This window comes from Oryza sativa, chromosome 3 (genome assembly GCF_034140825.1).
Source record: "Oryza sativa Japonica Group chromosome 3, ASM3414082v1".
Taxonomy (NCBI): Eukaryota; Viridiplantae; Streptophyta; class Magnoliopsida; order Poales; family Poaceae; genus Oryza; species Oryza sativa.
Window position 1 is genome coordinate 3,253,167 of NC_089037.1, and position 15,898 is coordinate 3,269,064.

At 43.1% G+C, this 15,898-nt stretch overlaps 1 protein-coding gene and 1 long non-coding RNA gene across 2 annotated transcripts; one reads left to right on the forward strand and one right to left on the reverse strand.

The window, feature by feature from the left end:
- Positions 1-7,502: 7,502 nt before the first annotated feature.
- On the reverse strand, positions 7,503-8,038 carry LOC112938218 (uncharacterized). The gene is made up of 2 exons (XR_003241268.2): positions 7,843-8,038; positions 7,503-7,738 (listed from the first exon to the last, which is right to left on the reverse strand). It is a non-coding gene; the product is annotated as an uncharacterized lncRNA (long non-coding RNA).
- A 1,932-nt stretch (positions 8,039-9,970) lies between these two features.
- Positions 9,971-14,117, forward strand: LOC4331701 (uncharacterized). The gene is made up of 5 exons (XM_066308603.1): positions 9,971-10,032; positions 10,142-10,212; positions 10,658-10,863; positions 13,360-13,449; positions 13,543-14,117. Exons 3-5 carry the CDS (start codon positions 10,660-10,662, stop codon positions 13,744-13,746), a joined length of 498 nt encoding a protein of 165 aa, XP_066164700.1. The 5' UTR covers positions 9,971-10,032; positions 10,142-10,212; positions 10,658-10,659; the 3' UTR covers positions 13,747-14,117.
- Positions 14,118-15,898: the final 1,781 nt, after the last annotated feature.

Sequence of the window (15,898 nt, forward strand, 5' to 3'; positions counted from 1 at the left end):
AATTGATTGCTTTTTCATTGATTCACATGTTGTGTATGTAATAGATTTTATTAAAATTTAGATAATCAAATACTACACATCTTTTTATTAAAATGTACAGGGGTGGAGTTTGATTCACCATCCCAGGCTTATCATCAAGTCCATGGAGTGATTTCAGCCAACTCCTTTAAGTGAATACGAATCATTAGAACTAGCAATACGTTAATTGACCTTAGGTCCTATTATCATCCCTAGGCAAGACCCATATCTCTGTGTATGTTCCATCTATCACACATACTAGACCCACGCCAAACATTTTTTTTAAAAAAATCCCCACATCACATGTCAATCATCTGTCACTCCGCTATCGTACAAGAAAAGAAAAAATAAATTACACTACAAATAGGAATAACACACATAATTTGGATATCTCGTTGCAACGCACATGCATATTTGCTAGTTATAGCTTTATAAAAAGAAAAAAAAAACCATTGGTATCACTACTAGTAACGAAAGAGCGATACATCTCTTTCAGTTCCTAGCTTATAGGAAAAAGGTTGGAGGAAATGATTTTATCTCCACACAGAAACTACCTCCCTTTGTCTTTCCACTTGTCGATAAACCAACTCAACAAGTGTCTTGGGACTTGGCCCCCTCTAAAACCAGTTAAGAGAAGGATAATAATACAGCCAGCCGCTTACTGTATAGATCTTTATAGCCTATCTCTTAGCTCACTTATATAGTGGTTAACTTCTCAGTATAAATATACGGTCCACATGTCAGTCTTACAGATTTTCTTGGTTCATGTATCTAAGCCGGCTATAAAATTACAGCTCGCTTCTCATCTCTCTCATCTACTCTCTTATCCACCTTAGCATTCAGCCTTCTTATAGCCCTCTATTATACTTGCTGTAATAGTATAGCCAACTACTAGCTCCAAATCATCTATAGTCAATTTAATAGCTAATGCATACAATAGTTATTTATAAATATATACTACACTATTGTCATCTGGTTCTACCTATTATACACACATTGTGTCTTGTAAAGTTGCAATCCGTGCTACAGCTAGCTACAAATATGTAGTCCACTGCTATTCTCTTTCCTCTTTTATCTCCTCAAAATATGTTTATAGCTGGCTTATAGTCTGCTATTGTACATGCACTAAAGGTTTTTAAGTGGAAGAGTAAAGATATTCTGAGACGTGGTCTGATGGGTATGGAATCGTAGGGGCTTTTGCACATCATTAGATTCAACCCATTAGACGGGGTGGGTCGACCGACTCGGCTACGACTCGTGTTGCCCCATACTTTTAAGACCCCTTTATTCCCTTATAGTAGTCATGGGACATCAAAATTAGGTATAACAAGGTATAAACACCCAACAGATTGAGACACTTATATGAATGGACCATTAATATGATATGTGTTGTGTGTTCGATTGTTCTTATGGAGTGAACATCTCCATTCTCCACCCATCTATATTCTAAAGCCGCGTTCGCCACTGGTGATGAAGGAGCGTGTCAAAGCCATCGTGACCGACCAGGCATCAATGGTCGACAATGTTTCGACTTCGATTTGAAACCTTCCCTCGACTGAACGGGCGAAGTGTTGAATAGTCCCACATTGGTTGTGGAAGGGCAAATGACCTAAGATATAAGTGAGGGAGCCCCTTACCTCAATGGCTAGCTTTTGGGGTGGGAAAGGCCCTTTACGATCCTACAATTGGTATCAGAGCCAGGCTAGGTTAACATCTCTGGCCCAATGGACACGTGTGAAGGTCTGATGGACCGTGGGTGCCTGCGGGGCATGTATACCTGATGGACCGTGGGCCGGTGGGGGCCCGGATACGGTGAAGGGGTGGTGAAGGGCTGAGGGACACCAATGTGTGAAGGGGGAGATTGTTGAATAGTCCCACATTGGTTGTGGAAGGGCAAAGGACCTAAGATATAAGTGGGGGAGCCCCTCACCTCAATGGCTAGCTTTTGAGGTGGGAAAGGCCCTTTACGATCCTACATGAAGATTGTGAATGTAAGTACACGATCACTATTCTTTTGATTGTGATTTACTTGGTAGGAGCAGTAATTCAAATGCTTACAGGAATTGCCCTTAGCCGACATCATTAGACCATTGATTTACTTCGGGAGGACTTTGAGAGCACGTATAAAATATTAATCATATTTATCATCTAACAACAATGAAAATATGAATTACAAAAAAATTTCATATAAGACGGACAGTCAAAGTTTGTCTTTTTTTAGGACGGAGGGAGTGCTCCTATATAAATATGGCTCGGTGAAGACGCGAATATTAGAGAAGGACTTCTATAACTAATATAAATATTCGTATTTTTCCGGTCCTCACCACATCCATACACCAATTTTTCGTCCGCCACCTCCCCCCCCCCCCCTAAAATCCCAATCGGAATTCAATCACTCCCACCCAAAAAATTTCCCAATCGGAATTCAATCACACAAATAAAATCAGAGGAAGCATATACACAAATATATATATATATATATATATATATATATATATATATATATATATATATATATATATATATATATATATATATATATATATATATATATATATATATATATATATATATATATATATATATATATATATATATATAAAGATCGAAGGGGAGGTCGCCGTCGAACCGCCGCCGCCGCCGCCGCCAAACTGCCGCTGCCAGCTCCCCTCCCGCTGGATCTGACGGAGGGGAGGGGCACCGCGGCTGCCTGGACGCCGGCGGGCCACCGCCGCCTCCCCTCCTGCTGGATCCGGCGGAGGGGAGGGGCGTCGCTGCCGCTGGGATGCCGGCAGGCCGCCGGCGCCTCCCTTCCCACTGGATCCGGCGGAGGGAAGGGCACTGGATGCCCCTGTCCGCCGCCTCCCCTCCCGCCGGAAGGGAGGGTGCCGCCGCTCGCCACAGTCGAGCCCTCATGGGGCCCCATGGCAAGGGAGAGGAGGGCGGCCGCTGCTCCACGCTGTCGCCCGTCGCCGCTCGGTGGGGGAGGGGGGGCGCCGCCGCCGTCGTCGCTCGGGGTGGGGCGATCGTCGCCGCTTAGGTTGGGGGAAGTGGGAGGGGGGGCGGCGCCGCAGTCGTCGCTCGGGGCGGGGGTGGGGCGGGGGGGGGGAATGAATGCTTAGGGTTTGGGTGTATTTATTTAGGTTAGGATTAATCTGGACCGTCCATTCGATCGGACGGCTCCAGCTGCTCCCGCGTCGGGCCGCCGGCCTATTGGGCCACCGAATGGAGGACGTAAAATGGACTTTAACGGAGAAAGGAACAGGGCGACACATAGAATAGACAAAGGGAGGGAATATAAACTTTTCTATATTCGGCCCAAACATAGGAAGGAGGATTTTGATTCTTTTTCCAATTAAATAATTGTTAAATGATGTTTGTATTATTAAAAATTAGTAATTAAGCTCTGATAATTCCAAGAAAATTCCAAATAACTTAACTAATCATGAAGAATTTAATAAAATTAAATTTAACCATGTCATTTTATTTTTCGCACTTGCTTTACTTGTAAATTGATTTAATTATACACCTACCTACTTAAAAATACCAAATATTTTAGCAAATTTTTATTTTAATTAATTACATAATGTAAATTTTTCTTAACTTTTTCTCAATTTTCTGTACACTTCCCGTTGCAACGCACGGGCACATTTGCTAGCACTGGTGGAGAAACCATCTTTGGTCGGTCCGGCAAAATCCACAATAGTCCCGGATCCAAATAGAACTGGGAGTAAAGATTGTTTTTAGTCCCGGTTATAAAAATTTTGATCTTTAGTGTTACCAACCGGGACTAAAGATGATCTTTAGTCCCGGTTCATCCCTTGTCAGATTAATGTCAGGGGGCCGAGGATCTTTAGTCCCGGTTGGTGTCAATAACCGGGACTAAAGATCACCACTTTAGTCACGGTTGGTACTACCAACCGGGACTAAAATTAAACACGTAGTATATAATCCCTATCCCTTATCCTCTCGTTACAACTTAACAGATCGAATCTCACCCCTCTCCTCAGATCTATCCTCTCTAGCTCTCCAACTCCTCCCCTTCCTCCTCTCCTCTCCAACTCCTCCCCTTCCTCCTCTCTCCTCCCCCTTCTCTCCCCTTCCTTCTCCCCTTCCCGGCCGGCCTCCCCTTCCCATCCGGCGGGTCGGCCGGCGGCTGGGCCGCGCACTGCGGCGGCGGGCGGCGCTGCGCGCGGCGGCGGGCGGCGGGCGGCGGGGCCGCGGCGGCGGTGGGCGGCGGTTCCGGGGCGGCGGCCGGCTGCCGGTGGGGCCGCGCCCGTAGATCATGGCGACCGGCGGCGCAGCGGCATTCTTTTTTTTTTTAATTTGTGATGATTCACTGAGATGTATTTGACTGAGAAGTTACAAATTTGTGATTCATTGTTTGGATCTGTGATGTATTTGAGTAATTTCTTAGGATATTGTGATGTATTTGATTTGCGATGTATTTATTTGTGTGTATAAGTAACTTTGATTTGTGATGTAGATTTAAGATGTTAGTTCGATTTGTGGACTGGGGGTTTGATTTGGGATATGTATCCCACTTGATTTGGGAGAAAATAAAAAAGAAAAAAAAAGAAAAATGGGATTATCTCACTGCCGCAACCCTCTCTTTAGTCCCGGTTGGTAACTAAAGATCCCCTCTCTTTAGTCCCGGTTGATGTTACCAACCGGGAACCGGGACTAAAGATAGCGATCTTTAGTCCCGGATTCGTAGTCCCGGTTGGCAGGGTGGTTACGGACCGGGACTAAAAAGTATTTCTCCACCAGTGTAGTAATATCAAATAATTAGAAGGGTCGTCTAGTCCACCACCTTGTGGAGCTAGCCGGAAGACTCCTGGGTGTTTCTCGGATATGGTTCGGTGAGATTTGGACTTTCCTTATTTCCTCTTGTATTATTACGATAGCAAATTAATCTGTTACAACTGGTATAAACGCGTACTATATAAGTAGGGATGGCAGTGGGTCGGGTTGGGCACGGGTAGAGCAAAACCATGCCCGACCCGATGCCCGACTTTGCCCGCCCAAACCCTACCCACTAGAGTTAGCGGGCAAAACTCCGTGCCCGTACCCATGCCCAGCGGGCGCGGGTATATCCGGCGGGTACCCAATGGATCTCACTTGAATAATAACTTGAAAGATATGTAATTTAACAAAGAGAAATAAAATAAAAAATTTATGAAATTATTGGTTATCAACAATAATTTGAATTACAACATAACTTAGTATCAGTTAGCATCACAAATGAACCGAGAGAAATGGTATAAGAATTAAGAAATGAGTCAAACTTAGCTAATACATATGTATCGGGTTGGGCATGGGTTACCCACGGGTAAAAAATCAAACCCGCCTATTGCCCATAACGTCTTCGGGTCTCGGTCGGACATGCCCATGGGTAAAAAGTCACACCCACGCCCGTGCCCATCGGGTCGGGTATCCACGGATACCCGGACCCATGGGTAAAATTGCCATCCCTATATATAAGGGCTTGTTCACTTTGCTATCATTTTCAACCTTACATTTTTTTTGACAAAGTTATTAAAAAAAAGTAGCTATATTTAGTTTGTTGCTAAATTTTAGTAAATACATAAGAAATCTTGCCAATTACCAAAATTTGGCAATGCCAAAACTTAGTAAGGTTGAAAATGGTAGCAAAGTGAACGAGCTCTAAATATGGCACGGTTAAAATTAGACTTTTCTTATTTCTTTCCGTATTACTCCGTATCCTATTAGTGTATTTCTTCCCGTAGTATTAGGATAGGAAATTAATCCGTTCTAGCTAGTAAACGCGTACTACTATTACTATATACTAGTAATATGCACGTGCTAACGCTACGGCGATATTTAGTAATGCAAATTATATAATTATAAAATATATACTTTGGCAAAATAAATGTTAAACTATCTTAAAATACAAATAACCAAGCAAGGATATTATACATTAGTGTACTATATTTGTCCTAAAGATTAATTTTATATTTTTATAAATTTATTGGAGGATTAAAACAATTTATACCTCCGCGAGCTTGTATCTAGGCTTCTTTTGAACAAAAAATAGTTACACTGGTCTCAACGAAACAGTGCATAAAACTGAATCTTCTTTCCACACACATGCTTTCTATTATTCCTGAAGCTCAAAAATTGTTGACAAATCTAAACAAGAATCACCAACAATTTTTATATCCCTTTGAATATGAAGAATCTTATCCTTCAGCAATGGATCTTATCACATTGATTCTAAATTAAAAAAAAATCCTGCTAACTTGCACATAATTAGACATCCGCTTTATGTAGCAATGGATCTCATCACATTGATTCTATCAACGGAGCATTATGGACAAAAAAAAAATCCAATCATTGCTATTAAAAACAGTCTTACATAGATCATCAGACCGGTCGAGCAGTAGCGGAGCCACATTGTCATTCGCCAAGATAATCTCGTCCGGGAAGACGTCCACCATCATTTCCTTCTTTTTTTTTTCTGATATATGCAAACGATATTTGTAACTCACTTTCCCTAAAGAAAGAACTTTAATTAAGTACAGAGACATAGAATGAACATTGTTATGCAATTCGGCAAGAGATCTGTTGGTCATATAAAAGACTAAAATAGTTGAGTGCATACCGTGTCAATACACGTAGCAAGGCATCCATGGACTGAGCTGCTTGCTCCAAGTACAGACAAGCAGGAATCAACTCCATTTTAGACCAAAAATAGTGCACCATGTATCTATATTTAGGAATCAATTCAGATAAAAATTTCTGATAAAAATGCTAACCTAGCCAGCGAGGTGCATTTCTTTCTTTTACAAGAACCAAGGAACAGCTTACACAGAGGGCATATCGACTATTAAATCAAAGTAAGATTAATACTATTCTTTATTTCTTTAGACTGATAGAGCTTGTCCCCTACTTACATCCTCACACAGAACTCAACACTCACTGAAGATTGCAGAGATCAATATTCATGTATCTTGATTCTGAACAATATCGATTTGACTCTCTTGCCGGAAACATCATATAGTTCTTAGAAGTGATTTTAGCATATATAGACAAGCACGGTAAGAGCTAGCACATCAGATGGTTTGGTAGAAGAGAATTTACCACGTCCCAACAGCAGAAAATTAGCTCTCCTTACTAAATCACCATGTCCAAAGTCTCATGGTCACGGGGAAGTATCCGGTGCAATCACCTAATTCAGTGCAACTATGCAACTCTCACCTTATACCATTGGATCGAGAAATGAACGTCCGAGATTCGTCCACGTCACCATGAGTTAAAATTTAACTCCCACTAAAATTTAACTCATGAGTGATATTAGTCTTCTCCGCGGACGACGACTCGATGATCAGAAAAGTGACACCAATTAGACCCAAAACCCTCCCAATTCCCCCCAATCCGACTGAGACTGAACCACAACGATTCATTTTTCAGAACACTTGATGGTTGTGTCAGGCATTGACTGAAACAAAATGACTCGCGTATGCTGAAACTGATCGATTGAAATAAGTGTTCGATCCATGGTCACAATTTGATAAGAAGAACACCACAACAAAAAAATCGTCAGGAACTATGCTAACTGACCAAGTGATCGAACTAAACTACTTGTCTCCCTGAACTTTCCGCAGACGAAACAAATCACCGAAGAACATCGATCAGACTGCAAGATGGTGGATTAATTTGCCGCTGGTGCTGGCAATTTGCTGCTTGATAGGCTCAGCTGTAAAAATAGAAATAAAAAAAAAACCAGCAAACCATGTCATTTTAAATTTGCAACCAAATTTGCATGAACAGTCGAACAGATGAGAAATATGAGATGAATACCAGGAATGACTCGGCGTAGTAGCTGACGAAGGGGAAGAAAAGGTCTTGTGATTTGTCCAATTCGCACACTTTCCTGACGCTCAGCGAATCGAGCTCGACGGCGAAGATGCCGTCTTCTTCCGTGCCGACGAAGATGACGTTGGGGGTCCCCGGCAACTGCGGCCAAGCACGCCCGCTCCTTGCTCTTGGGATTCCCGACTTTTGCCGCTTTTCTTTTTCTCCTCTTTTCTCTCTCTGTCTGTGCGCGTCGTGTTTCTAGAAGAGGCGACGAAGTTCTGGCGGCGCGGAGGAGATCGGCTTGGCGACGACGAGCCCGACAGCTTCTTCGGCGGTTTCGCGAGATTTGGGGCGACCGTGGGGGACGGGAGTTACGGGGAGAGGAGCGTTGGGTGGAGCGCGTGGGGAGAAAATTGCATATCTACCATTGCTCTTCGCAAAAATACCATCACTTAAATCGGTTTCACTAGAATACCACTCCCAACTAGAACGGCTTCACCAAAATGCCATTTTGGACAAAAATGACCCTGGTTCTTCTCCCTTCCTCCAATACCAATGTCGGAGGAGCTCGTCGGCAGCCACCGGTGCCACCTTGTCAGCGACGATGGGGGCGCTGCCCTCCTCGTCGTCCCCACCTTTTCATTATGCCCGCCGCGCTAAGAGGAGGCCATAGCCGACGTCATCAACGTTGATGGGGCCGAACTCATCGGCGACGGAAGCGGAGCGGACGAACTCACCAGCGATGAGGGTGACGCGTTGAGGTGTGACGGAAGAACGAGGATGGGGGCGGTGTGTCGAGGCAACAGATGAACTCGCCGGCAATGGGGATGATTCGTCGAACTCGCCGGCGACGGAGGCGACGCGTCGCGGAGACTGAAGGCGTTGGGGGCCGCGCAGCTAGGTGAGACGGACGAACTCGCTGGAGAAGACCACCGTCGTTCGCTCCTCATCTCACCCGCCGCTACTGCGCCGTGCACCATTGCCGTTTGCTCGTGTCGGAGGTGGAAGAGATAGATGTAGGGTCATTTTTGTCCAAAATGGTATTTTGGCGAAGACATTCTAGTTGGGAGTGGTATTCTAGCGAAGCCGATTTAAGTGATGGTATTTCTGCGAAGCCAATCTTATGCGATGGTAGATATGCAATTTTCTCGCGCGTGGGTGGGTGCGGGAGGGAGGAGAGGGATCTGGTTCGTTGGATTTGAGATGGTGATTTTGGGTCGTTGGATTTGTCCAATAATGAATGATGATGAGTAAAATGAGTTGTTGCATTATAGGGTAGAAGAACTTGGTGAGATCTGGAAATAAAATTCGAAGGTGGGAGAGAGAGAGAGAGAGAAATTAGAATACGTGATTGATGACTTATTTATCGGTTGAAACGGTCAGCTATTTTAAAGTCGATTCTTTAGCTGTCTATAGCCACTACTACTAGTAGCACTAGTACTCCTTTTATATAGATAGCTCCTCCTCCTTCCAATCTCATCTTCCCCGGTTCCCCCTTCAACCTATCTGTTCACCTCCCTCAAACCCTTTCTCTTGTTCCCTCGTGGCCCTCTTCATTTGGATCTGGCCCTTTGTGCCGTCGAGCCGGACGGAGGTCCAGAGAGGCGCCGTGCGCCGCAGCGGGATCTCTCTCTACGACGGCGCTCTGGCCTCTGCTCGGTTTCCGCTGACGGGTGACTCCCATGGCGGCTGTGCGTCGGCGGCGGGCGGCCCCCGGATGCGCCGGTGCGTCGCCGACGGGCCTCCCCGGATGGAGGCGAGGATCTGTTCCACTGACGAGTGGACCTACGGTCGCGGGAGGCGGTCAATGGATGGGGGCCTCGGCTGGAGTCGGCTCTAGGCTGACAGGTGGGGCAGCCCCCCACGGGTTTCGGCCGGCGGGGATCGCTCTCCCTGACAGGTGGGGCAGGCCTCCCTCGGCTGGATGCGTCAGCTCGCTGACAAGTGGGCCGGGGCGGCTGGAACCTTCGCGGCGCTAGGCTGACAGGTGGGGGGCCGCTTTGGTCGGCGGTGATCGCCCTCACTGACAGGTGGGCCGGGGACGGCTGGAGTCCGCGCGGCGCTAGGCTGACAGGTGGGGCATGGCCCTGGATGCGGTATATATATATGAACCGATCTCTCCGCTGCCGCTGCCCCCCGAGTCGCCTCGTCGGAGGAAAGCCGGAAGCGATCTCCTCGATCGAATCAAATCTGGTAAGTTCTACTAGGTTCTCTTCGATCGTCTCCTTGATTTGGTCCTCCTCGTCTATCTCGCAGTTATTTTGAACTTGTTACGCAGCCACCGCCCGATTTCTCCGCCCAGCATTCGCCGTCGAGCGGCGACCCCCGCCTCCCCGCCTCCCCACCGCCGCCGCCGCCGCCGTACCTCCACAGGTACGTTCTCCGTCCTCGTTTGTTTTTTTCGAAATCTGTTTTTTGTTTCGAAATCTCTTAGGGTTTGGTTGCGAAATCGGTTTAGGTCGTACGTTTGGTTTGCTTGCGAAATCCGTTTGGCCGACGTCGTTGTGAAATCCATTTCGCCGCCGTCGTTGTCAGGCGTGCGGTAGGGTTTGGTTTAGTTTCGCTCGTACTGTTCGATTTGTTTGCGAAATCGGTTTCGTTCGTACTGTTTGTTTTGGTTTCTACTTTGTGAAATCACTCGTTTGCTAAATTTTTGGTCTCGAAATCGTTTCCCTCGTCCGGATTTGTTTACTTTCGCCCGAACGTGTTTGTTTCTCTTGTACGGTTTGGTTCCTGTGCGAAATTTCTCGTTGGTTGCGAAATCCCATATTACGGATTTGATCTGAATTGATTAGGGGTTTTAAAATTTGATCCACAGGAATGGCCGATGTCATCGACGAGCCCATGGTCGAGGCGTTCGCCCGACTCGCCCTGAAGGCTTCCCTCGCTCACCCGAGGGTGACATGGGGGAGGGCACCCCGCAAGTATTTTGGGAGGAATCGACTCTGGCCTCGCCCCCAGAATCCGCCTGGAGCTCGTAGACTGAGACCCTTCTCCCGCTACCCCTTCACTTACATACCCGCTGTGAGTTTATCTAGTGTGATTTGTGCTGTGAGTTTTTACTACTGTGATTTGTTTGTTATGCAGATATTTGGGATTTATTGATTTGGTTTTACATTTGATGGCAATATTTAATTGATATTCTGATTTCAGTCTAGTTATGTTTGACATTGATATCTCTAGTTCAAAGTAATATAGACAGATTACAAACTATTTCATTGTTTTTTTTGTCCAGTTTTCAGTTTTAATATTCTCTTACAGCGCACTGTAACTTACAATAAAAATCAACAACAATTCAGTTTATATAACATGAGTTTATAAAAATCAATAGTTATTGAGTTTACAGGGCATGAAAGCTGAACTGGTATCACAAATGTACTAAAAATGAAAAGTTTATATAACAAATTAACTAAAAATGGTTATATGTGAGTTTATTTATAAATATGTTTGTGATTTAGCCTTTGGTTCTATGTGATTTAGCCTATGGTTCTATGTTTCTAATTTAACTGAAATAGCATAGATGTCACATTCACATACTTGTCCGCTGAAAGAATGAGTTGATATTAAGATGAACTTAATTGAACTCATTTGAACTATTGTGTTCATTTGCTTGTGAAAATCTGCTTCTGAAGTGAGTTTTGTGATTCCTGTAGATATATAATTTAGTTATGACTGATACGAATTACACTAATATAACACTAAAATTACAGTATTTCAAACATGTAAATATAAAATAAATTGACTGTAATTCGAAATAACTTAGATAATATGAAGTATGAGTTGACTAACGATAGAAAATGTAATATTTGTGTATGATTCGCATATATTTCACTAGTCATAAAATGTGCTTTTCATGCTGAATTGATTAATTTAAGATATGCAATTATAAACCTGTGCTTATGTCTCTGTTATGAACATGCTTACTTTCAACAAACTTTTGATTTTTTGAAATTTGCTTTTTCCCCCACTAATGCTAATGTTCTCTTCCTTTCCTTATTATGAAAGGAATTCACTTCAGTGTGTACAAAATTTTCACTTGTGATTATATCCTAAATCATAAATTTGGGTCAATTTACATGATTTTAATATTGAAATTACAGAATTTTTTCTATCTAAAAATAGAACAAATGAACTGTAATTTTAATTTTAATAGTTATAGTTGAACAATTACTTACCACCTGATTTCTCAGCAGATATGAATTGGTTATCGTCAGCAATTTTTGCAACATTTTAAGATACCAAATCTTTCTGTTTTCTTTGTGATTCTGAAATAAATTTCAAAAATTGTGTTATACTCTGAGTACAAAATAAAATACAACAAAGATTAATGATGCAGTTATCTTTTTTTACCTGAATTTGATTTTTCTGAACTAAGTGTTTTCTTTCTTCTATTACCTAATTTTGATGTCTGTGTTTTCACTTCACTTATGCCATCTTTCTCCCAATAATATTTGGCTAAGCTACATTAGGAATTCTCGATTAGCTGAACCTAGTCTTTATTCTTTTTCTTTTGTGAATTGAACCCATATGTCAAGTAGTGTATGCTATATTAACTGAAACCTTTCCTGTTCTATGGATGTTTATAAAATAGAATTTGTTGTTTAAGATTCAGATAGTTTTTTATTTTAATTTGTACTTGGATGTCATTACAAGTAAGTGTGCCTGACGTAGTGTTTATTGACATTTGGGAATCTGTACAAATTGTGTTGTTTTGGGCTTAAGAACAATGGGTAGATACTTCACATTATAATCATACTTCACATTTACTAATCAAACGGTTCAATGTAAAAGTTACTCATGCTCACCAATTTCATAATAAGTTGATTACTGAAATGTTGATTTCTTCTAATATTTTAATGTTATTTAAAATTGGCAGAAGAATGAATTTTAACTCTTTCCCCTTGTGCATTGTTCGTACTTTTGATCTGCTTTTGCTCCTGAATTTGATCTTTGAAGTTTTCTTGTACCTGCAACTTTATCACTCTTCTCCATCTCCATCTTTTTCTTCTTGAATAGATTTGTTGCAGAGAAGCTTCTTTCTTCGGTGGATCTGAGATTTCCTCTAAGATAATTGATTCTAAATAGATCTGGATTTTGATCTGCTTGCGTTTTTTTATCTCCATCTTTCTCACTCTTCTCCATGTCCATGCTTTTTTCTCGATCTGGATGCTGTATTTTGTTGTTAATTGGTTTTTCTAGAGCAAGTCACGCGATTGTCTCCTCTTCTTGGTAGCCAAATTCTCTATCTTTGTTAGTGTTTTGGGTTTTGTATCTGTTGTTAGTTAAGCTGATGGGCTAAATTTGAGTCACTTCTATATTGTTTTGGGCCTTTAAATTGACTTTAATCTTAATCTCGGCTTTCATTTGATGTAAATTTTTTATTTGGGCTCAATCTGGGCCATTTGATTGGGTCGGGTTGTGTATGGGCCCTTTGAAAATGGGCTTCCAAACCTATTTGTGTTTGTTTTTTTTTTTAGTTGTCAAATAATATTAACTTTGTATATTGTTTTGTTTTTATAGTTCAATGAGTACTTCTTTTCAGTGCCAGAGGTGACGGGATGCTTAAAGCTGGATGCTCTCAATAAACTCTTTTATCGCAAATTAAATGAGGTTTTTTTTGTTATTTTAAACCAATAATTAATTAAATGTTTATTATTGGAAGTGTTTTATTTTATTTTTTCTAAAATTGTTTTCTGCTTGTAGATCGGAATGTTGAGAAAAATCATTTATATGCGCAAGGCATATATTCCTAAACCAGCTAAGAAAGAAGCATTCCTCAGACGCACTGCGGAGATGTGGGATCGGCATGGTCATCTCTTGACCAATGCCAAGAAGTTGCTGAATGCCTACACTGTTTCTGGCTTCAGGGTGCCGGAGATGCCTAGTCAGTTTGACGCACAGTTCTGATATGTTCGCTGTGCTCCCGGCTTATACTCATACTTCGGTCTCTTGATGCTGTGATGTAGGTTCACTGAGAGTTCTGATAGCCACGGTCTCGTTGTGATGTTGTGATACTAGGTTCACTGAGAGTTTGTTCGCTGTGCTCCCGGCTTATACTCATACTTCGGTCTCTTGTGATGCTGTGATGTAGGTTCACTGAGAGTTCTGATAGCCACGGTCTCGTTGTGATGTTGTGATATTAGGTTCACTGAGAGTTCTTTCACTGTCTCTTGTCTCTTTCGTTGATAGTCCTGATAGTCCTGGATACTCGCGTCCAGAAACTACTATTTTGTGATGCTGCTATTATACTTGCGAGATACTACTATTTTGTGATGCTATGATACTTGCGTCTTGATACTACTTTGTGATGTCATTGAGACAATATGGCATATACTGACTTCCTCGTTATATTCCTGAGCTCCAATGACTTGCTAGTTTCTACTTTCTCCATTTCACGATGTAAGATTTTCTAGCATTGTTCATATTCATTCAAATGTTACATATGTATGTGTTTAGATTTATTAACATCTATATGGATGTAGGAAATGTTACAAAGCATTATGAAACGGAGGGATCTAGTGGTCTACTGGTCTTCCCTTGCATGGTGAAAGAACTTCCGTTACATAGTGAAAGATTTACCGCGGCAAACTCACACATTAGCCTTTCTCTCGTTTAACCGCTGGTCTCCCAGCCTCCGCCTCCCACCGACTCCTCGCCGCCAGCCGCCACAGCCGCGGAAGCTCATCTCCGCCGCAATCTAACGCCAGCGCCGTCGTCCCTTGACCACCGCCGTGCCGCCGCCGGCGGCCGTCGGTGTCGTGCTGCATCTACTGGCTACTGCTAAAGCAAGTGGAGATCCGACGGATGCAACCACGGGCACACGCCATGTGAGGGGACATGAGGTGGGCACGTGAGCGAGGGGCACATCTGTCTGTATCTTCTCCCTCCTCCTACTCCCACAAAAAAAAAAGCCGTTCTTGATGGCGCCATGGAGATCTTGGGCCCCCTCCCAATGGCGGAATCTTCTCGGCAAGCGGCAATTGATGGCTGTACTTGGGTGAACCGCGTCGCGACCAGCTCGGCTGCGAACTGTTCCTCGACTACTACTACTACAGTCTCTACTTGCCCTTGCTGCTGCAATGGTGGTGGTCCATGTGAGGTGAATTGATGAGCTAACCTTGTAATAATGTTTCTCTGAAGATCTGAAGACTTCTTGCAAAAGCAATATAATGTGGAGTTGGAACTCTGAACTTGAAGTCATGGGTGTTCTTGGCTTGCACGGCGAGAGATTTACCGCTGCAAACCTGTCAAAGGGGAAAATGTGGCATCGGCTAGTAAAGTTCAGATCACCAGCTAGTGAATTGCTGTTCTTCAGAAACATCTTGGCAACGTTTCAGGTTGTGGTTGGGCACAAGGAACAGCCGAACAGGAGCAGATTGTTGGGCTAATTAAACATCTGCAATGTGCAGCAGGGACAAGGAGAAACATGATGAGAGCATTGGCATTTTTCTAACAATTCTTAAGTGACAGTTTGGCAGGGGCAAGCGTGCCACATGACATGGGGATCGTCTCATCATTTTGCTTTTCTCGGTCTCTGGGTTAATCACATGAGCTCCAAGTGTACCATGTGTCTGAACTCTGAACCACTTGATGAATAGGATTCCTGTAACATGTTTGATGTTTCTTTGGAAGCCTCAACCCAAGAAAGAACACACACATGTTGACTTGGGCAGTCATTGGAGACCCTGGTATAAGCAAGGAGATGCCTGACATGAATAGGATGAGGCACACAGAAACTTCTGCAGATTACAGATCAGGACATGAAACGCTATAGTAGCAAAGTACTATGGACTAGTATAATCCATTTGAGAATTGAGATGAGATTAGCAGCAAACGGGAATAGAAAGCAAACTGAAACAGGCATTTATTTGGGCGGCATTAAACCTGACGACTGTTTCTGTCCTGATAAATGTTTTCAAGTTTCTGACCCCAAGCCAGATTTATGGCCAATATAACAGCAACCTTACACAGTTATACCACTAATTTATTGCCGTTTTATCAGAACAAAGCAAATGTGCAATTAAACCCCATAATTGCAGGGAAAATGAGGCCATATTGT

Coding starts and splice junctions, on each gene's coding strand:
- LOC4331701 (XM_066308603.1), top strand. CDS start 10,660: ATGGCCGATGTCATCGACGAGCCCATGGTCGAGGCGTTCGCCCGACTC. Junction 10,864..13,359: donor CCTTCACTTACATACCCGCT/GTGAGTTTATCT, acceptor TTGTTTTTATAG/TTCAATGAGTACTTCTTTTC. Junction 13,450..13,542: donor TTTATCGCAAATTAAATGAG/GTTTTTTTTGTT, acceptor TTCTGCTTGTAG/ATCGGAATGTTGAGAAAAAT.